Source organism: Scleropages formosus, chromosome 1 (assembly GCF_900964775.1).
Source record: "Scleropages formosus chromosome 1, fSclFor1.1, whole genome shotgun sequence".
NCBI classification, from domain to species: Eukaryota; Metazoa; Chordata; class Actinopteri; order Osteoglossiformes; family Osteoglossidae; genus Scleropages; species Scleropages formosus.
Window position 1 is genome coordinate 16,194,728 of NC_041806.1, and position 21,127 is coordinate 16,215,854.

General features: G+C 46.0%; 1 protein-coding gene across 2 annotated transcripts in view; it reads left to right on the top strand.

Annotated features, from left to right (window-relative positions):
- The window catches only part of kirrel1b (kirre like nephrin family adhesion molecule 1b), a 45,547-nt gene extending 27,421 nt beyond the window's left edge, over nt 1-18,126 (top strand). Inside the window, exons 3-15 of one of the 2 annotated variants that reach the window (XM_018758178.2) lie at nt 637-786; nt 1,442-1,599; nt 3,106-3,256; nt 3,501-3,606; nt 4,071-4,219; nt 4,335-4,462; nt 4,810-4,936; nt 5,485-5,585; nt 8,685-8,901; nt 9,151-9,258; nt 11,546-11,673; nt 12,038-12,151; nt 14,481-18,126. In XM_018758178.2, coding sequence (XP_018613694.1) covers nt 637-786; nt 1,442-1,599; nt 3,106-3,256; nt 3,501-3,606; nt 4,071-4,219; nt 4,335-4,462; nt 4,810-4,936; nt 5,485-5,585; nt 8,685-8,901; nt 9,151-9,258; nt 11,546-11,673; nt 12,038-12,151; nt 14,481-15,080 — 2,237 coding nt within the window. In that variant the 3' untranslated portion in view covers nt 15,081-18,126. The remainder of the gene's footprint in view (nt 1-636; nt 787-1,441; nt 1,600-3,105; nt 3,257-3,500; nt 3,607-4,070; nt 4,220-4,334; nt 4,463-4,809; nt 4,937-5,484; nt 5,586-8,684; nt 8,902-9,150; nt 9,259-11,545; nt 11,674-12,037; nt 12,152-14,480) is intronic. The other variant, XM_018758180.2, reaches the window with a different exon arrangement.
- The last annotated feature ends 3,001 nt before the right edge of the window (nt 18,127-21,127 follow it).

Genomic DNA, 21,127 nt, shown 5'->3' on the forward strand with positions numbered 1-21,127 from the left:
TGACAAATGTTGCTCTTGAGCGTTTAACCTCTGCAAGATGCGGACACAAAGAGGCTTCCAGGAGGCTCGCGGTTGGTCGAGACGCGGATGATGTAATCGGTACCAATACTGTTGTCCCCTTCACAAGCCAGTGGATGACGTCACCGTGTATGTATCGATAATGTGGCGGATAGCGCTTGTTTGCCACCTGGTGGGAGGTGCGAGCTAAAGCCTGCAGAAAGAGGTGCTCTGAAAATCATGTCTAGAAATAACTTTGATATAGTAGTAGTCTTCTTTATAAATAAAGCTTTATCTTAATTTCACAAATACTATTCAGATATTTTTGTACTTGGAGTTGTATGGTTGAACATCACTTGAAATATGCATCAAAAAAAAAAATTCTGTGTTCTCTGGCATTGAGTTACACCCCCAACTGGTCAGTGGGAAGAGAGGTACCTCCAGCTGGGGGAGATCCTCAAGCCACCGCTCTGTATGTGGGCGAACAGACCTGTGTGTGTGTGTGTGTGTGTGTGTGTGTGTGTGTGTGTGTGTTTTTTGGTACTGTACGTGCACACACTCACACAGGTATGTGTGAATGTCTATGGGTGTTGCAGTGTATATACGTGCATGCGGTAACACTCCCTGTGGTTTTCACAGCGTGGCCCAGGTACCGGGTGCTGCGGCGGGTGGAGGTGGGCCAGTACAACCTGGAGATTTCGTCAGCTCAGCTGTCGGACGACTCCCTCTATGAGTGCCAGGCCACGGAGGCGGCGCTGCGCTCGAGGAGAGCCAAGCTCACAGTCCTCAGTACGTGTCTCATTCTCCATGTATGCCGTGTGTCTCGCTGCTTGTGTGTGTGAATATCAATATATAGCGTATAGTTAGCTGTGCGTGTGTCTGTGTGTATGTATGCTACCAGTCAGAGGCTTGAGAGCACTTGCTTGAAACAAAACTTTTTTTCACTGAATGCTCAGTTATCAGGTTTCAGCAGAACAGAAAATGAGCTGACGTTTCTTCCCACAGATGTGGGACGTCTGCAGATTGCTTCACTTTTGCTCTTTCCTCCAGTTCCACCCCCTTTTTTTAATTTTTTTTTTTTTTTTTTTTTTTTTTTTTTTTTTTTTTTTTTTTTTTTTTTAAAAATAGCTAATCAGATAAATAATGATTTTTCTCCAAAACTGCTTGTACTGGTACTTGTGATGACTTATCTATTTATACAGGGGGGTAGTTTTGATGGGGGGCTATTCAGGATAAGTACTTTGATCAAATGGGCTACAGAAGGGTGTGGGAGTTGGAACAGGATCCTTTGAGTCCAAAGCCAGTGGCTCTATTCACAACAGCACCTACTGACTGCACACACATTTCCCAGGTGTAGTCACACTTCTGATCATATATGGATGTGTCTGTGTATAGTGTGTGAGCATCCTGTCCTAGTGTGTACCAATGCCTTCCCTGTCCACAGTTCCTCCAGAAGATCCCGTGGTAGAGGGTGGTCCGCAGATCCTGCTGACCGCGGGGGTCCCCTACAACCTGAGCTGCGTGTCTCGAGGGGCCAAGCCTGCTGCTGTCATTGAATGGCAGAAGGATGGTGTACCAGTGGAGGGCGGGATCAGCACTACTGTAAGCCATACCCATGTGCTCATATAGACATGGAGACACACACACATGCTGAATTTCACAACAATTGCACAAGGATGCAGCACTATGGTTTGTTTGCCCGCAGACATAACACAGCACAGTTGATTGAAGTATCTGTGGAAATGAGCAAGACGTTTACCTGTCCATGAGTCACTCTTTGTCTCTAAGCGCATTTTGAGAACTATTTTGGACCGTAAAAGACATGCGTTATAATTATGCCGACCCAGTTACTAAAGTTCAACTTAATAATATTGTCTTGAAGAACCTGGGAGAATTTAAGGCCATTTAGATCATTGTAAAGTACAAAAAAAAAACTATTTTGTAGTAGCGTATAGAATTGATCACATCAATGACTTGCACCTCAGAATTTAGATTTTATTTAAAGGTTGTGGGAATTGTGTGTATCTTGAAGTATGGGGATAAGTTGGTTCCATGCCAGAAAACACTAAAAACCTTTTAACAGGCACACCATCTCCATTTCCTGTGCAAATTGTTTTATTAGTTGGAGATATGGATCAGGGTCTGAATACACTCATGTACCCAGATGTAAATTTTGATGTTGTTACCGAGTTCTTATCAAGTATAAGGTATGTCCGTATTGGAGCAGGCAGTGTGTCCGTGGTGATCATATTGCGCACGCTGTGATAGATTGTCTCTAGCCGTTCATCGCCCCACTTTGTCCTTCCTGAATTTTCACTGTGGTTTGAAACGCAAACGTAATCTGAGTAGTCGGACGGCTTCATCTGCCACCACTGCACGTGAAACTGGCATCGCTCATGAATTTCAATGCCGTTCTGCTGCGTTTCTGCATGATTCAGCTGCGGCTTCCACGGGCACGTTTGACATCTCTAAGCCTTCTGGGATCTGTCGAGTATTTTCATGTCCTGGATGGCTTCAGCTCATTCATTTGTTCACAAAAAACAATCGCAAGTTCTGTTTCGGGTGGGAGTTCACTTACCATGAGCGCTCAAAACACCGTCTTGTTCTAAATTGCGGTCTTGCATGCTGCGCTGTTGTGAACAAAGAGGCAGTTATGCAGTGTTTGGCTGAGGGAGATACCCTTGCAGACTCGAGTGCTCCTCCCTATCTGTGCCCTTGAGGAACTTTCACTTAGGATCAGAAGATCACAAAGTTTGTAGCTCGCCTCACATCGCTAACTCATATGGCTGAGCTCTGCCCGGGTTAAGTAATGTGTCCTTTTCCATGACAACTGCATTCTCACTCCCATGTGCGCTGTACGGGATGTACAGTGCGTTTTCTACACAGACCCTGTCATTAATCTGTGTGTCAGGGTTCATACGTGGGACCTGGGTACCATGGTAATTGTAGCTGCTCCATGCCAGTTTGCTTTATCCATGTGGGGTCCAAATGGACATGAGATTGAATATGTAAGGGACACTACCCAAGATCTGCAGTGAGAATGTGATCTGACATGTTTGCAGTGTGCTTGCTGGGTTTAATGGCCCCGTCTTCCTCTCTGCCACCTAGGAGGTGCTTCCCGATAGGAAGAGGGTGACAACGCGGAGTTTGCTGTCCATCCTGCCTGTAGACACAGATACGGGGCGTAATTTCACCTGTGTGGCTGGCAACCTGGCCGTGCCCAACGGCAAGCGGACCACCGTCTCCCTTAACGTGCACCGTGAGTGTGTGCCTTGTTCGGGAGGGCATTTGAGTCTCACTCAGGAACTTAAGACTATAGAGGGAAGAATTCCTTTCCCTTAGAGATGAAATCTGAAAATTTAATTATTTAATTATGGGTTTATACTTCATAAATACTCATTCAATACTGAAACCTAGAAAGACTCCTGTGAATGCATGTGTTAGTCTTAGACCTGTGTCTTACACGTCTTTCAATTTTTATCTCCGGTGCATCCCACACACAGACCCCCCGACTGTGACACTGTCCATTGAGCCACGGTCCGTTCTGGAGGGAGAGAGGGTCACCTTCACGTGCCAAGCCACTGCCAACCCTCCCATCATGGGCTACAGGTCAGCCAGTCACCGTGTCTGTTGGCAATGCTTTAAGGCAGCGCAGTGGTTCAGTGTGTAGCGCTGCTGACTGGGACACTGGGCTGTGCATTTAGATGTGGGTTTGAGTCTAGCTCAGTCCGTATATAGTTTGTATGTTCTCTCTATATTTGCTTGGGTTCCCTCTGGCTGCTCCTGTTTCCTCTCACAAGTCCAGGGGCATGTTTCAGGTGAATTTCTCCAAGTACCCATTGTGTGTGTGTGTGTGTGTGTGTGTGTGTGTGTGTGTGTTGCATTGCTCTGCTGTATAAATGTGTGGATGAGTTTAGTGTAGTGCATCCTGTATTGTAGGTCACCTCTGGTAAAGGTGTCTCTACGTACAAGTCAATCACTGTACATCTCTTCAGAGAGAGAGAGACATCTGCTATATGCATGAATGTAAACTCCTTTACCATGGTCTCTTGATTTCTCTCTGTCCTGCACAGGTGGGCGAAGGGTGGGGTCTTGTTGGAGGGCGCAAGAGAGAGCGTGTTTGTAACCATAGCAGACCACTCCTTCTTCACGGAACCGGTTTCCTGCCAGGTCTTCAACGCTGTGGGCAGCACCAATGTCAGCATCCTGGTGGACGTGCACTGTGAGTGTTGTCATACTGTGCTGGGAGCTGCCCTTCTAGTCCTGCTACTTTGGCTGTGTGTATTTACACGCTGTGTCCCCTTCTGATCTTTCTACTTCTGTGATCCCCACTGCAGTCGGGCCCATCCTGGTGGTGGAGCCCCGGCCCGTGACGGTGGACGTCGACTCTGACGTCACCCTGAACTGTAAGTGGGCTGGAAACCCACCTCTTACACTCACCTGGACTAAGAAGGGCTCTAACATGGTGAGTGCCTACCGTTCATTCTCACGTGACTGCATCAATGGAAGGATGAAAGGTTGGAATGACCACACCATCATGTAAATAGCTGTTTTAAGTAAAATTCTGTTTGCTTTTGGACACACAAGTGCACTTTGTTTAACTATTCCATACTAGTTCTATGTTGTTATATTTTTGCTGTGTATTTAGTGTTTGATGCTTACCCATCACTTAAATTTAACAGTTAACATATTTTTGTTTTGCCCAGTATCCTACCAGCAAGGAGAAAAGTACTGTGATGCAGTGGACTGTCCAGTCATGTGCAATAAGGGCTGTCTAAATTCATCCATGTCTCCTCTTCCTCTCTCTGCCAGGTCCTCAGCAACAACAACCAGCTGTACCTTAAGTCTGTGAGCCAGGCAGATGCTGGTCAGTACGTGTGCAAGGCCATCGTCCCACGGATCGGCGTTGGCGAGACGGAAGTCACCCTCACCGTCAATGGTCAGTGTTCAGCGTGGCAAACAAGGGAAATGGAAGGAGAGCAGAAGAGGAGGATGTTTGTAGTACAGTTCATTCTCACATGAGCAGACTTATGAGGGTGGCTGGCTGGTCCTTCTGATATAAAAACTTTTGTCATAGTAGTAATGTATGTAAATAAAGTTTCAGTGTAACACAGCACAATGGGAAAAGTAAGACAACGAAATAGATGTACTGTATTGAAAGTTGATACAGTGTTTACCAAAATGCTATTCATAAGTTTCACGTGAATATTTATTGAAATAAATCACTTAACAATTCATGTTCCCTTTTTTTTGCAATTCTGGAACAACAGACTGTCCAGTCATTGCAGTATCTGTACACTTAGAGATGAGCTCATCTTTGAAATATTGTGGTTATGTTTGGGGCAGAAGCTTCCGGTACCCAGGCAGCCAGCGTCAGCACCACTACTGAAAACTAGGTGCAGAGTTTCAGTAGAGCTGATGGGGCAAAGACCGCAGCTGTGAAGTTCTCACTGTCTCTGCTGATGTTCCTGTCCCTCATCCCCACAGGCCCACCTATCATCTCCAGCGACCCCGTCCAGTATGCTGTGCGAGGGGAGAAAGGCGAGATCAAGTGCTACATTGCCAGCACCCCACCACCTGACAAGATAGTGAGTGTCCCCTACTGTAGCGCTGCAGCATCTGCCATCTCCCTATGCTCAGTCGCCTGCTTCCCCTTGCTCCCTCTTTCACTGTTATCTCTGTGTACCCTGTGCTTCTGGTCTCTCTGTTGCAGCTGTCTCCCTGTATCTACCATATCCTACACATTATAGCCCCCCAACCCAGGCTTTGTAGTTCCTCTGTTGCCCCTGTGTTTCTTCTCCTCTCATTTCTCACTATGTGCTATCTCCTTATCAGTCCCGTCCGTCGGTCACTTACTCAAATTAGGCTGACCTCCTTTAAGCCACAGGAGTCTGGAGACCAGCGAGGCTGCAACCGTTCCCATAGCGTCTTGCATCCCTGTGGTGGAAACATCTCTCCTGTCACGAGTCCCAGCGAGGGAAGCCAAGGAGCTGCCAGCAGGCTTCTTCCCCCAAAAACGGCTTTACTAAAGACAGGGAAAAGCTGTTCTAAACCAGTTCCTTTTAAAAGTATTAAGCAGGTTTTCATCTGAGGTTTCCATTCAAACTTGTGCCCTAGAAACTGTGAGTCATTTTAATGTCTCGTGTCCCCCCCCCCCCCCCTCCAAAGTTTTTCCAGTTCAAACCAAGGGTCTGTCACTTCCTCAGGAAAGAGGAACTTCAGTGGTTAAAGATCTGGCCTCGTGATCAAGAGATTGTTCATTCAGCTTCTTGGAATCACTGCTGTTCTAACCTTGACAGCTTCTTCAGAAACACCCAGCTCTATAAATTGGTAAAAGTGCAGGAGTCACAGTGATGTGCGCTAATCGAATGAGATGTGAAAGCATTCAGTGTTGTGCTGATTTTAAACTCCTGATTCCTCCATGATAAATTCATTACTTTGTCTTTTAGGGCACTCGGTCACATTCCCGTTGCATTTCTGGCCTTTCCCATTGACTTTTACAAACTTTGTCATACATACGACACTTCCTTTACAGAACACGTATTGTGTTATAGCATGAAGGAGGCTGGTTTGAATGTGTGCTGGGACACAGAGCCACTAGACTGGAGACGATAGATGAAGTTGGCTTCCTGCAGACATTGCTACTTAAGACTTATTCATGCCCTTTTATTATACAGAGCTTTCTGAGCATAATTGATTATGACTTTACTTTTAACTTAATGCAAACATAGAGGACAGGTCATGAAATATGAAGCACGCATATACCAATATGAAGGAATGGAGAGGGGGAAAGGCGCTGCAGGGGGCGAAAATCATTTTGTTTTCTTCTCTTTTTAGGTTAAAAGGTACATTAGTGCAACATGGTGCCTGATGCATGTCTAATGCATTCTCACTTCATATTTGACAGGACAACTGGTGGCTTTAAGTACAAAAACCTGCTAGAGGGTTGTTGGTTCTGTGCACGTGTGTGTGTGTGTGTGTGTATGTATGTATGTATGTATGTATGTATGTGAGAGGGAGGTCGTGCATGAAAGAAAAAGAGGGAAGGGCTGAGACAAGGTAATCTGGATCAAAATAGGGAGGTGTATCGTATGTTTCTGTGGAGGAATGGGCAAAAATTACAAAATCAAAATGCGCAAAAGCGACAGATGGATCAGAGATTGTGAAAATGCCAAAAGTGGTACATCAACAAAGTTAGTAAGTGTGAGAATGTTAGTTATGTGAAAAATCAAAGTTCATTTTTGGAAAATGTTCTGATGAATGTGCAGTTTACCTGCATAGATTGTATACTGATGTCCTGATATTGCAATGACTGTACATTCCAAAGCATCACAATATTTTCTGGAAAAATTGCTAAAGTACAACAAAACACTTTCATTTCAAAAATTTTTTTAAATGTGTTAAAACATATAGCAAAACTACTGCCACATTAAACAATTTCAGCTGTGATAAGAATTACTGGTCAATTGCCTGAGCAAAGTCTACCATTATCAATTAGTCCAATCATGTGAGGTTGAACTGCATCTTTAATATATCTTTAATATACAGTAGGACCCCCTTATCCTCAGGGCGTAGGTTCCGACTCCTCCCCAGGGGATGCCTGAAACTGCTGAATAGTAGTGAACACTATATACTGTACATAACTATGATAGTTTAATTTGTAAATTAGGCACAATACAGCATTATCATACCCTTACTTTGTGTAACTTTAACACAAGGACTGCGGTACCATGAGAGTTGCTTTGATAACTATGACTTAACAGGGGGGTAGAGTATACAGCGTGGATACGCTGGACAGAGGGATGATTAACGTGCCGGGTGGTGACTATACAAGATTTCATCATGTTACTCAGAATGGCATGCAATTTAAATACAGTAAACATTCATGATTTATCAAATTTTCTACTTAATTTTTTCAGACCGCGGTTAAGTGAAACGGATATGGGCGTCCTGCTGTATATGTTTTACGTATCTATAGACATACACAATGCTTTCAAAGTATTCATCCCTTTGAACTCTTTGCATCATAGTTATAGTGCACATGAATACAAATTTTTCATGTAGTCTTTAACTTCCAGTATAATTGCAGCTCCGCTACCAACAGTATCGGGATAAGACTGCTGAGGATAGACTGTGTGTGTTCTTGTTTTGCATTTGTGTGTGCGTATGTGGAATTAGTTTGTGCGCTCGTGCGCTTTTGTGTAATTCAGGGGATTTGAGGACAAAGCCCCACCAGGTTGTTGTGAGCGCTAGACACCTGTCTGAACAATGTGTACGTTGGTGTGTGTGTGTGGGGGGGGGTAGAACGGTAGCACAGAGATTTAGAGATGAGGCTGGATTTGCATCCATGGGAAGCATCGGCAAAAGGTGGCGTTGCTTCTTTCGTCTGATTTGTCCGCACTAGTTGAAGGCTGCAGTAGCCAGCTCTGTGTGGAGATACTGCCGCTGTGTGTACATAACATTGGACAAGGACAATAAGCCCTGAAAAACAGCCCTTGGTGTTAGCAAAGAGTTCTAATCCCCCTCCCAAAGATTAATGTAAGAATTGTAAAAGCATGTATTTGCACCACTACATATGTTGCATTTTTCTGGCATGGGACTAGAAATCTTGCGTTCCCTTGAAATGACCGTCGCTGTGATTCCCAAGTTATGGGAAGCGTAAACAAACGTGCGGATGTGTGTTCCAGGTGTGGGCATGGAAGGAGAACGTGTGGGAGAAGGAGAAAGGCACCCTGCTGGAGAGATACACGGTGGAGCAGAGCAAGGCCCACCCCCAGGGCGGCGCTGTCCTCTCCACTCTCACTATCAACAACGTCATGGAGTCAGACTTTCATTCGCCTTACAACTGCACCGCCTGGAATGCCTTTGGTCCAGGGACCATGATCATCACCCTGGAGGAGAGAGGTTTGACTATGTACCAATCCCATCTTGCCCTTTTGCCCTGCCCCCACCCCAGTGTTTACGCGGGCGGCTAACTCTGCATGTAATGCTGCTCTTTGGCACAGCCTGCAAGGAAAACACCGCCGCCCACGCCCGCTCAGGTTTAGGCCATTCCGTTGGCACAAATTACCGCTCAGTGTGCGCTGGCAGAGCCACAGCGCTGAGTTTACAGTGAATAAATGCTGTGCCTCTCACTCTCCCTCTGTCTCTCAGAAATGGTTCCAGTGGGGATCATCGCGGGAGGGACTGTGGGCTCCTCCATACTGCTCCTCATCTGCCTGCTGGCACTCGCCTTTTTCCTCTACCGCCAGCGCAAAGGCAGTATGTGCAATTTCGCATCCGAGCAGCGCGCACACGCACATGCTGTCACACGTGCAGCTGCACTCAGACGTGATGGTGTTACATGTACAGCTCTGTGGTGGCCCTGTGTAACAATGGACATGTCTGTAGTTTTATTTCTGTACGGGGACAGCTGGTAGTGCGGTGGTTAGAGCTGCTGCCTTTGGACCTAAAGGTTGCAGGTTTGAGCCTTACCTCCAGCTGTAATACCCTTGAGCAAGGTACTTACCCTAAAATTGCTCCAGTACAGTTACCTAGCCGTATAAATGGGTAAATGGTAGCTTAATGTTGTAAGTCACTTTGGAGAAAAGCATCTAAATGAATAAATGTAAATGCAACCCTGGGTCCTTACATCTCAACTCCTGCTGTAGGACCCTTGAGCTAAGGTACTTCACCTGACTTGATCCAGTAAAAATGACCCATATGTATAAATGGGTAAGTAATTGTAAATAGCTTAACATTATAAGTCACTTTAGAGAAGTGTCAGCTAAATAATGAGGTTGTTGTTGATGATGAATCTACTGTTTCAGCAGTGGTATTTGACATGTATTCATTTAGCAGGTGCTTTTCTCCAAAGCAACATACATCTTGTATATTTGACAATCAAAGTTTAGGTTGTCAGTATGAAAGGGTGCTGTTCTCATCTCTCAGGATGTTGTCTTGCTCTAAGTGTAATTACATTTCTGAACATAGTTAAATGAACATATTTTGTTTGGCAATTTTCTTAAGTGTACCCATAAGTATTTGTTCTCTCTACTTTGTTGAAGTGGGGGGGTGTGGTGGCGCAGTGGGTTGGACCGGGTCCTGCTCTCCGGTGGGTCTGGGGTTCGAGTCCCACTTTGGGTGCCTTGTGACGGACTGGCGTCCTGTCCTGAGTGTGTCCCCTTCCCCTCCAGCCTTACGCCCTGAGTTGCCGGGTTAGGCTCTGGTTCCCCGCAACCCCGTATGGGACAAGCAGTTCAGAAAGTGTGTGTGTGTGTGTGTGTGTGTACGTATGTACGTACTTTGTTGAATGGCTGCTCTAAACCAGTACCCAGGGATTGGAGATGTGGTGTCTGAGTCATAAATGGGGAGTTCAATCAGTGCGTGTGTGGTTGTAGTGCCAGTTGCATCTTTTTCAAAATTGCACAAAGCACATTTATGAAAGTAATGATCACAGAAAAATGCTACTGCACTGAAATTCTAACAACATTTTTTTAAACATGTCTATAGGTATCCTGGAATGTGTATTTATGTACATTTCCACCATGCTTCATGGCTAGAATAAGGTGTTTGTGTGCAGTGCTTTTGTCCTCTAAACATCACCTTGTGTGTTTCTGCCAAGGAATTCAACTTTTGTATTATCTGTCCACACACTTTCCTAGAAACATGCAACATCCAGTGGTATTTTGCAAACTTGAGATGCAGCAATCCCGCCCCCCCCCCCCCCCGAGTGCAGGGGTTTCCCATATTTTTCTTGTAGTGGACACATGAATACAGGTGTTCAGGAGATGCCTGCAGATCCTTAGCTAGCTCTCAGAGTAGGGTTTTTTTCCACTTGACTGAAGATTGTATAGCATGTCCTTGCACTGACGTTTGTAGGATGCCCTGTCTTTGGGAGAGAAGCAACACTTTTTTAAATTTTTGTCTTTTTTTTTTTCTTTTTTTAACTAACTGTGGACTGATGACTTTCTCTAGCTTTTTGCATCTCTGCAGTTCATCTTCTAAGGTCTGTGTTTCTTTTGACCAGGGCATTGTTTGTATGACTAGATCTTTCTTGGGACTATTGTCAGTCACTAGTAAACATTTATTTTTATTTTATTATTTTTTTTAATTAAACACAAACAAACAAGGCAGGGTACCTGCAACACACACTTTCAGTCAATGACTGAAGATTGGAACAGCTGATTCCAGTTAGCTTTTGGAGAAGTCATTAGCATAGAGGTTCACATACCTTTTCCAGCCTGCACTGTGAATGTTTAAATGACATATTCAGTATTGACTAAATGAAGTACAGTTGCCTGTGTTACTAATTTAAGCACATTGTCTATTATTGTAACTTAGCTGAAGATCAGGCCACATTGTATGACTCATTAATGCAGAAAACCAGGTAATTCCAGGGGGTTCACAAATGCTTCTTGGAGCTGTACACATGCTTCATACAGTTAAACAATATAATAAACTGGCAATCAATACCTTATGTATAGTCATACAACAATGCTTTTGTCAAGTCTGAATATTTTTAAAGTACAGATATTGTGTGTTTTTTTTTTTTTTTTTTTTAAATTAGGTCGGCGTGGGGTGACGCTGGGGAAGCCAGACATCAAAGTGGAGACCGTCAACAAGGAAACGCACAGCCTGGAGGATGACGCCTCCACCGTATCCACAGCAACGCGCATGGTCAAGGCCATGTATTCCGTGAGTGTCCATGACAGTGGGGTGGAAGTGGGATGCAGGAAAGTTGTGCCCTGCCTGTACTTGTCACCTGTCATGCTGGTGTACGGGACAGACCCCCACCTGACGAGACGTCCCTTAAATGCTAACCTCATGCGCGGCGACCTGGTGGCCTCTCGCCGTTGGCTACCTAGTGCTCACCTCCACTAAGTGTCTGAACCCTTTTCAACTAATGACCTTTCTTCACCTGCACTAAGTAACAGCCGATATCAATTGATCTCTATCTGTTTTCCTCTTTCCTCCCTTCCTCCCCCTCTTTCCGTGTGCGTGCGTGCGTGCATGTGTGTGTCTGTGTGCGTGCGTGTGTTTTCGTCGTTTGATGGTTTAGTTTCTGCCCTCTGTCTCCCTGTCTCCCTCCACCCAGCCATTCAAGGATGACATCGATCTGAAGCAGGACCTGCGCAGTGACACGCTGGATACGCGTGAAGAGTACGAGCTGAAGGTGACTGGCACAGCATTTAAATACACCTCGCCAGGACCACGTACACATATGCTGTGATCATCGCACATGCTCTGGCCTGTCAAACCGAAGCCTCTTTTTCCACTGGTTTCTTTTCCATTCTATCCCCTTCCTCTGATATTGCTCCTCAAAATGGTGAAGTTAACGTCCTCATGGTGGAAAATTTCTGCAACAAAGCTCAGTTCTCAGGCATTGAAATATTTTGGAAAAAGAGGGAAAGTAGCCAGGGGGGGCAAGTGGTGCAGTGGGTTGGACCGGGTCCTGCTCTCCGGTGGGTCTGGGGTTCAAGTCCCGCTTGGGGTGCCTTGTGATAGACTGGCGTCCCATCCTGGGTGTGTCCCCTCCCCCTCCAGCCTTACACTCTGTGTTGCTGGGTTATGCTTCAACTTCCCGCGACCCCGAATGGGACACGCGGTTCAGACTGTGTGCGCTTGCGGGAAAGTAGCCAAAAATAATTTATCACTGTTAAAAATATAAAAAAGTAGCTAATTCAGGGAAAGAGAAAAGATGAGAAACCTTTAGAAGATATGAAGAAAATTTCCTACAAACTTGTGTTACAGTAGAATTATTACAAATACCACCAACATAATATGCAAAGTCATGTATACAGCTCCCCACACCTTTAACTTAAATTTGATTTAGTATTGACCCACACAGACTACTACAATTTGCTGTGACAACACATATAACAATAGGTTTTTATGCTTAAGAAAGCAAGATTAAAATTTTGGTAGTATTCTCCCCTTTTAGTCCTTGGGCATTTAATATTTGGTAGCAGGCTCATGTCTTCTGTAGTATGCTTTTAACTTTTTTTTTTTTTTTTTTTTCCCCTCTCTTCACATTTTGCAGGTTTAATATTTGTCCACTTTTCCTTGCAAAATTACTCTGTTTCAGGTTACTTGATGAACGGCATTGTGCAGTTCCTGCCATGCATTGTGTGTAAGACTGAATTAGGAAAAGTGGCTGGGCCCCTGAAGGAGTTTCACCTTTTTAAGCCAGTCTTGACCAACATTGGCTTTTTGTGCAGGGGTTATCATCTTGAGATATGAATTACTGTCCCAGTTGTAGTTCTTCTCAGGACTGTACAAGGTTTTAATCCCCCCCATTTGACCTTGTACTTTAAGAAACCTGCCGGTGGCTGTTGATGAAAAGCAGTCCCACAGCATAATGCTGCCACCACCACTGTGGTGATGGTGTTTGGAAAGTGATGAGTTTAAGGTGAAATAACTTTTGTCTTGTCAGACCAGAGAATTTTTCTCCATATTCTTTCTGAGGCTCCTATACGGTTGTCCCCTTCAAATTTAAGAAGACTTCGTGTGAGCTTTTTCAAATTTGGTTTCCTTCTCCATGAATCTTGGCTATATGGCAAGAACCTGAGCAATCAATGACTAAGGTTGTGTAGTCTGAGTTGTGATACTCTTGCAAATTAAGAGCTGCTTTTGACCTTGTTGCTGCTTCTTTCACCAGTTTAGTTCTTGGATGAAATTCTAGGAAGTTTTATGTGTCCTCTTAGCCGATGAAATGTTCTAATATCCCTTACCTGGCCTGTCCCTGTTATCAACTCTGTCCTTAGTTCTTTTGTCTTCATATTGCTTTGTGTGGTGTTACCATCAGGATGGTCCCACACACAGATTTTTTTTTTTCCCCCTTACGTTGCAGGTAAAGTTGGTGGATGATGTGTTCCCATCAGAGCTATCTTAGTCTAATGATAACAGGTTGAGTGCACACATTTTAACAGTAAATCATAACGGCTGGAATAATTCTCAACTGTGTTTTTCAGCTTTGTATTTTATTTAATTTTATGATAAGTGATTGTGGCCCGAGGGGTGCGGTGGCGCAGTGGGTTGGACCACAGTCCTGCTCTCCGGTGGGTCTGGGGTTCGAGTCCCGCTTGGGGTGCCTTGCGACAGACTGGCGTCCTGTCCTGGGTGTGTCCCCTCCCCCTCTGGCCTTGCGCCCTGTGTTACCGGGTGGGCTCCGGTTCCCCGCGACTCCGTATGGGACAAGCGGTCCTAAAAGTGTGTGTGTGTGTGTGTGTGTGTGAGATTGTGGCCCATCAAAATGTTTAGCATGTCAAATATGGGAAACAAAATCAGTTCAAATGTATTGTAATGCACAGCCAGTTGTAGTATCAGTCTAGGGGGTGAATGCTTTCTACACACACTGTCAGTTAAAGTGAAACTGTACACAGATTTTACTTGTATAACTGAACATGAACAGTTACCCCATGCAATGTAATATATGTAAGCGCAGTATTTGTATTTTACAATAACCGTAGTTAAAAACCTTGTCTTCTCTTTTCTGCACCCAGGACCCAACCAACGGCTACTACAACGTTCGTGCCACCACCCACGATGACGCCAGGCCATCCTCGCGCTCCATGCTATACCCCGAGTACCGCCCCACCAATCCCACAGGGGCAGGTGCTGCAGCAGCCACCAGCGGACCCGGGGCAGGGCCTAGTACGGCAGGGGCAACGGGCGGGGCCCCAGGGGCCCGTGGTGCCTGTTACGATCCACGCCCCCCGTCCAGGTTGTCCCACACAAGCTATGCGCAGTTCAACACGTTCTCACGACCGGGCCAGTCCCAGCAGGCAGCGCCAAACCCTGCGCCTCCATCGGGCGACTTCTCTGGGGACTGCAGCCTGCTTGACTCGTCCACACAGTTGGCCTACGACAACTACGGCTACCCCACGCAGTACTCCTACAGGCTGGGGTTTGCCCCACCTCTTGAAGGAGGACCAGCCTACGAGATGTATGGGACGGGGCCGGCAGTGGGGGCAGGAGCGGGGCCGGGGGCGGGCTCAGAGCCCGGCCTGGGCAAGTACGGCACCTCGGCTCGTTTCTCCTACACTTCCCAGCCCTCTGACTACTCCCACAGACATACACAGCGTATGCAGACACACGTGTGATGGAGACGCACACATTGACATATGAGTAGCTACACACACACACACACACACACCCACACACCCAAATATTCACAGCCAGCCTATAACTCTGGCCTGCAAAAACACATGTGTGCGCGTGCACGCACATACACACACATACTCCCACACTGATTTTTCCAGCTGGCGAAGCTGAAAGCGAAAGCCACAATCACGGAGAAAAGAGGATGAAGGTGATATGGAGAGAGGAGTCCTCGAGAGTAGTCGAAACAGTGAGGTGTAGGGGGAGAGGAGACAGTCGAAGGGGGGAAACGCATGCAGACTGACCGGATTCCCACCTGCCCCCCGTTTCCCCCCCAATACGTGTCACCTCCCTCTCTGTAAACTGTGGTACGACGGGCAGCATCAGTGAGCACCAACTGTTCATGGGAACTGCAGTGTTCTTTAATGTGCTCCTGCTTTGAAAAAGATGAGTGGAGGAGGAGCCAGAAGTGGCAGCCCCTCGTAGGTCAGTGGCGCCACCTTGGGGCCCAGAAGGTGCTACACGGCTTCTCTATGTCTACATGACAGACGTGAGGTGACGGCCGCCGAAGGCTCCACTGCGAGATTGTAGGACACGGTGCACCATGGCGTGGACAGCTCTGAGGTGTGAATGTGCTCAGCACGACAGGCTTAGGGAGGGGCACGGGGTACGAGCAGTCGTGTGTGTGTGTGTGTGTGTGTGTGTGTGTGTGTGTGTGTGTGTGTTGTGCTGAGATTGGAGTATTATACATGAGATGTTTATGGTGCCAGGCTAACAAATTAGTACGGTGTATGAGGTGTGACTTTGTACACTTACAATAGTGTCAGGCTGTTGTACAGTATATTAAGGTGTTCCCTATTATTCAACCATTTCTACACTCTAATTTTTACCATAGTTTACCATGGTAAGTCTTTATGAAATGGGGAACACTGTATGCATTTAATAATTTGCCAAAATTTGTACAGAAATCTTCCCCTGAATATTAGTGTATTTCTCTCACTTGCACAGTAGAGTAGGACTTTTGTTTTTTTTTTAATCATGTTTATATCTACATGGGAAAAAAAGAATTACATTTAGAAACATTTTTACAATATTTTTATAAGGAGTTGTGGACCAAAGGTTCAAAGATGGAGTCACGCGTCTCGAGTCGGGTGACGTTCACTTTCAGTCGATGAGGTTTTTCCTGACGTTGTGTGCCTACTGTTGGGCTTAAGGTCACAACCGTGGGGGGGCACACAGAGACGGCCATTCCTCTTTGGTACTGAACCGCGGAGCAGCCCGTGCTGCAGAGCAGTGCTTGGGACTCTTACCTGTCCGAACAGAGACCAGACTACTGTGTGATCCGCTGGAAGGCTTCGCCGTGGCTCTTCGTAGTCACTGCGACGCTCAGAGGACCCCTTTGTACCACTGAGCTCGCAGGAGGCACAGCTAAGAGCAGCTCAGATTCTGGGGATTCCCACACAGACGTCTCTTCGGTCGATTTGCCGATGACGCGTGGCCTCGCACGACTCTGCGAGTTCGGTACGTGGACTGCATTCACAAAGGTACGACATTGGTAGCACACGTCTCTTGTTCCACGTAGGGTCGCTCAAGCGGTCGCTGTTACTCGTGTTGTCCGACATAAATCATTGTGCTTGTTTCAATGTTTTTAAACGGTCTGTGGACCTGGGTGGGATGCAGCAGGATGCCTAGAATCAAATGCGGCGAGAGCTTCGGTCCTGGAAACGGGGGCCATCCCGACTTGATCCCAATGTAGATGGCTGTCGGGAGAAGGTCCAGCATTTTCACTCTGATTACTGTACTGCGGAGGGACTGACACACACATTGCTGTGCACCATAACCATAGGAATGTGTGTACTGAAACACACGTGTTCATGCATACTTAGATATAATGTAAAATATCCTCATCAGATCACGCTGATGTACATTCTCTATATCTTTCCTGCTATTAAGAGGCTTTTTTTTTCTTTTTTTTTTAATGAAGGAAATAAAAAAATCCCCCCCTTCCAGAACTCCTGTTTTCTTCTGGATGAATAGATAAGTAGGCTAAAGGCTGTAAATAAGAATTTGTTGGGGGAGGGGACTCCTTGAGTTTTACAAAAAAAAAAAGGGGGGGGGGGGGTCATTTCATTTCTACTTTTTTAATTTTACACGTTTTACCTTTTATGAATGCCTTCCTAATATAAATTACATAATACAAATAGGTTAATACTACTATGGTTAGGATTATGATTGTGGTTATATGTATATAGTTTTTATACATATAGTTTTTTTTTTTTTTTGGGATCCTCTGATCAGAAAGATGCTGAAAGACTGCAGAAAGCAGGTACTTTTGGATTTGGCGGTGATAATCTGAACATTTCTGAACCAGGCCAAAGTGGTCTGTCTTGCCCATGGTTTTCATAATTTGGGCACCAAATAACAGTGTTTTTTTTGGGAGGGGGGCAAGGGTAAAACAAAAAATGAATGCAGCAGTTATATGCACTATGACCCTTGTATGTTTTCTATTGTTAGGTGGGGTGGGGTGGGTCGTCAAACAGTGGAAACGATGGACACGGATGGAGAAATGGAAAAGGGGGGGAGACTCCAGGGTGGAGAACAGACTGAGTCCTCTCATCTTTCATGTTGTCATTGAAACTATTGTCCTGCGTCAGCACATCTAAACAAGGTATACCTTTCATTAGTGTTTTTACTATGATCATAATTGGCAGAGACTCATTACCGGGGTCTGTAATGCTTTATGAAGAATGACATGACAGGGTAAAACAGGGAAGTGTGTGTGTGCGTGTGAGTGAGCGAATGCTGTTGTGTGTTGCCTGTATTTCCCTGTTTTACGCCCTGTCCTCATCATCGTCCTCACTGTACCACTTCTATTCTTTTATATCCATGATAGGACTGTATTTCTGTGTCTTCACAGGCTTTCAAGTGTTACTCTTGCTGTGTTCTGTTCTTAAAGAAAAAGTGTACAAAAAGGAAAACGGTTATTACATTTTCCTTTTCTTATTTTATTTTATTCAATATTTTTTCAAATTGTATGTAATTATTTTTCCACGGTATTACAGAAATAAAAACCACGGCTTTCATAACGACTGGGCTCCTGAACGTTCAATTGCGTCCGCCGCGCAGCGACGTCCGCGATGTCGAGGACTGTCGCTCGGACCCTGCGTGGTCCCAGCTGGATTTCATTCAGAGCCACTATAACGGGCTGTGCAGGACGACTGACTTGGTGTCTCCTCCCTTTCCACCCTAAGGTGAAACTTCACTGATCCCTGCACAAAATGGACACGAGTAGCTCAACGCGACGCACGGCAGGGTGCGCGGTGTTCCGACCGACTGGTGATAAAGGAGTTGAGGGCCCATGGGAGCGCTGGAGAGCTAACGGCCCCTTGACTACAGTTACGGGGGGCTGGTGGCTGTGGGTAAGAAGGACTGCTAAAGCACCGAATGATTCGGTGACTACGGGAGCTCAGTGATACCACCTCATGGAGGGGGTGCGTGCTGTCCTTCATAAGGGACTCTATCATCCTGCCCTCTGCCACAGAGTGAGGCAGTCCCACAGCAACACAAGCTGCTTTGTACATGAGCTTGGGGAGACCCTAGGCGTGTTTCCCCAACACACAGCAGCACAGAGAAGGTGACAGTGGTAAAGTGTATAATTTACACAGGGAAAGGCCTGGGCGAAAACAAACATCATCAGTCTCCTCTCATTTATAAGGGGTCCTGCTCTTGTCCCCTTGACCAAATTACTAAACCCTAATTGCTCTGAGAAAATATCTGTGGTTGTAGGATTATATGAAAGTGGGTCCAAAGGCAGCAGCTCTAACCACTACACTACTGAAGGTTGCAGGTTCGAGCCTCACCTCCACCTGTAGTACCCTTGAGCAAGATACTTACCCTCAGTCACTCCGGTAAAGTTACCCAGCTGTATAAATGGGTAAATAAGTGCAAGTAGCTGAACGGTGTTGTTTTGAAGAAAAGTGTCGGCTAACTGAATAAATGTAACGAAACGCTTAAATTATGCAGAGCTGAACCGCAACTGAGAGCCTCTGGGACATGGACAATGTGGACATTGTGGGCAGTGTCCTTGCTGAAGCCTGGAGACTTTTTATAGGCACTGTGTGTGTACGTGTGTGTGGCTACCCTATGTGCATTTGTCTCCCTTCCAGGATAATCCTCCTAAACCTTGCACCTCGTGATTCTGGGATAGGCGCTGGATCACCGCAGCCTTGCTCATGATGAGCAGCTGATGGATATACAGTGTGTGTGTGTATGTATATAGATATGGATCACACACACATATGCAAATACAACCATTGGAGTTTGGGTGGGAGATTTTAAGAGCAGTTTCATTTTACACACGTAATACAGTATGTAGAGTATGTACCAGGCAAGACAACCGTGGAGTAAAACACAGTACTCGAGGAGGGAAACGGCCATGTTCCCATAACTGAAGTTGACTGCTGGAGTAATCGTGCCCATCATCTTTATGAAAGAGGGAAACGAAAGGAGTTCGAGAGCGGCGGCTGTGGCCCATGCGGACCAGCTGCAGCACAGGTGGGAAACGTATTTTTAACAGTGGCGAATGAGAAGTAACGGTGGTCTCGGCGTGAGGCAGAGACGGACAAACTGGGTGTTCAGCTGAAAATCACAGTGTTTCCACTAGTTTATTCTACTCGCTTGCAACTGGTTTTGATGGAAATTACAGAAAAAAATGGTTCCAACTAAAAAATCACAAAAGTTCTGTTACGTTTTCTCTCTCTGTAATGTTCCTCGCTTGCACTGCACTTTTCAGAATAAGTGCAACAAGTTCAGGAGTCTCAACCCATAAGGAGCGTCGTCCCCATGGGCTGAAGACACAAGACCGAACACACCAGTGTGTAGAAATGCTTCCGTCGGACAATTCGAACACAACAGCTTCCATTGTTTGGATAAAACGCCCCTGAAATACCCCACTAAACGTGTAAAGACACCAATTCCTCACATCACAGGGTCAATTTGTTCTGTGAAATCACAGCGTTGGGCAAATTCCTATTGACAGGAGATTAAATTACCATTATTTGTTACAAAAAAAAAAATGATACCTAAAACTCACTGAAATGCAAAAATAGTAGTCCATTTATAATATATATATAATTTATATGTGTTTGTTTATTTCTGTCTCCATCCTACTAACACGGAAGACTCGAAGCTTCGCAGCAGAGCTGGTGCGGACCTCACCGAGTTAAAAACATACTTGGAGGATTGTTACTATAGCAACACACCCTACCTGCAGGGACAGTCCTTTAACACCTCATCCTACCTGTAGGCTCGTTACTATGGCAACACACCTACTAACCATTAGACCAGCATCACAAAGTGACTGTGAACATGTTCTCAAGGAGCAGCTCTGAGCAGCTCTGAACAGAGCGTCCGCTGTGCGCGGCCACCGTCACCGACATACCGTTTTCACCAGAGTCGAACATTGCTTTACTTCAACTGAACTCCGGGTGAGAAGATTCTGTGTGTCAACGTGTCCTCTTAAAGCTCACGGTCAGTCTGATTGACCAAGGGGCGGCACCGTGTTTTCATGTGTCACGAGAAGGCTGCCGGGGGTCTACATGAACACGGGGCGCAAGCAGGGTAAAGGAGCTCTGTCCATTTACCGCCTTACTCTGGCAGAGACACATCAGCAGCAGATTTTAAAAATATGCTGTCGTGCTGTGAACAAGAGCCTGACAGCAAACAGGAAGTCCTTGGTAAGGGTGCATCGCACTCCTACCGAAGGGAGGGGGGTCACGTTCGGCTACCTCGTCTCTTACACTCTCAGTGGAAAAAGGAGCTCTCGGTGAGAGCTTATTGGACAGACTCAACGGCGAGGAGGCTGAGGAGCCTTTGCAGTGCTACGGTTCGAATGATCGACGTGACGTGTCTCGTTCCAGAACCGCCATCGACACGGGAACGGTGCCGTTGCGAGAGCAGCTCTTTGAAAAGTCCGCTGCGCAAAGGAACGAACTCTACCGGTGCCTTCAGAGCCTCTCTTCCTTCGGATTGACCAGTCGTAGGTTCGAAT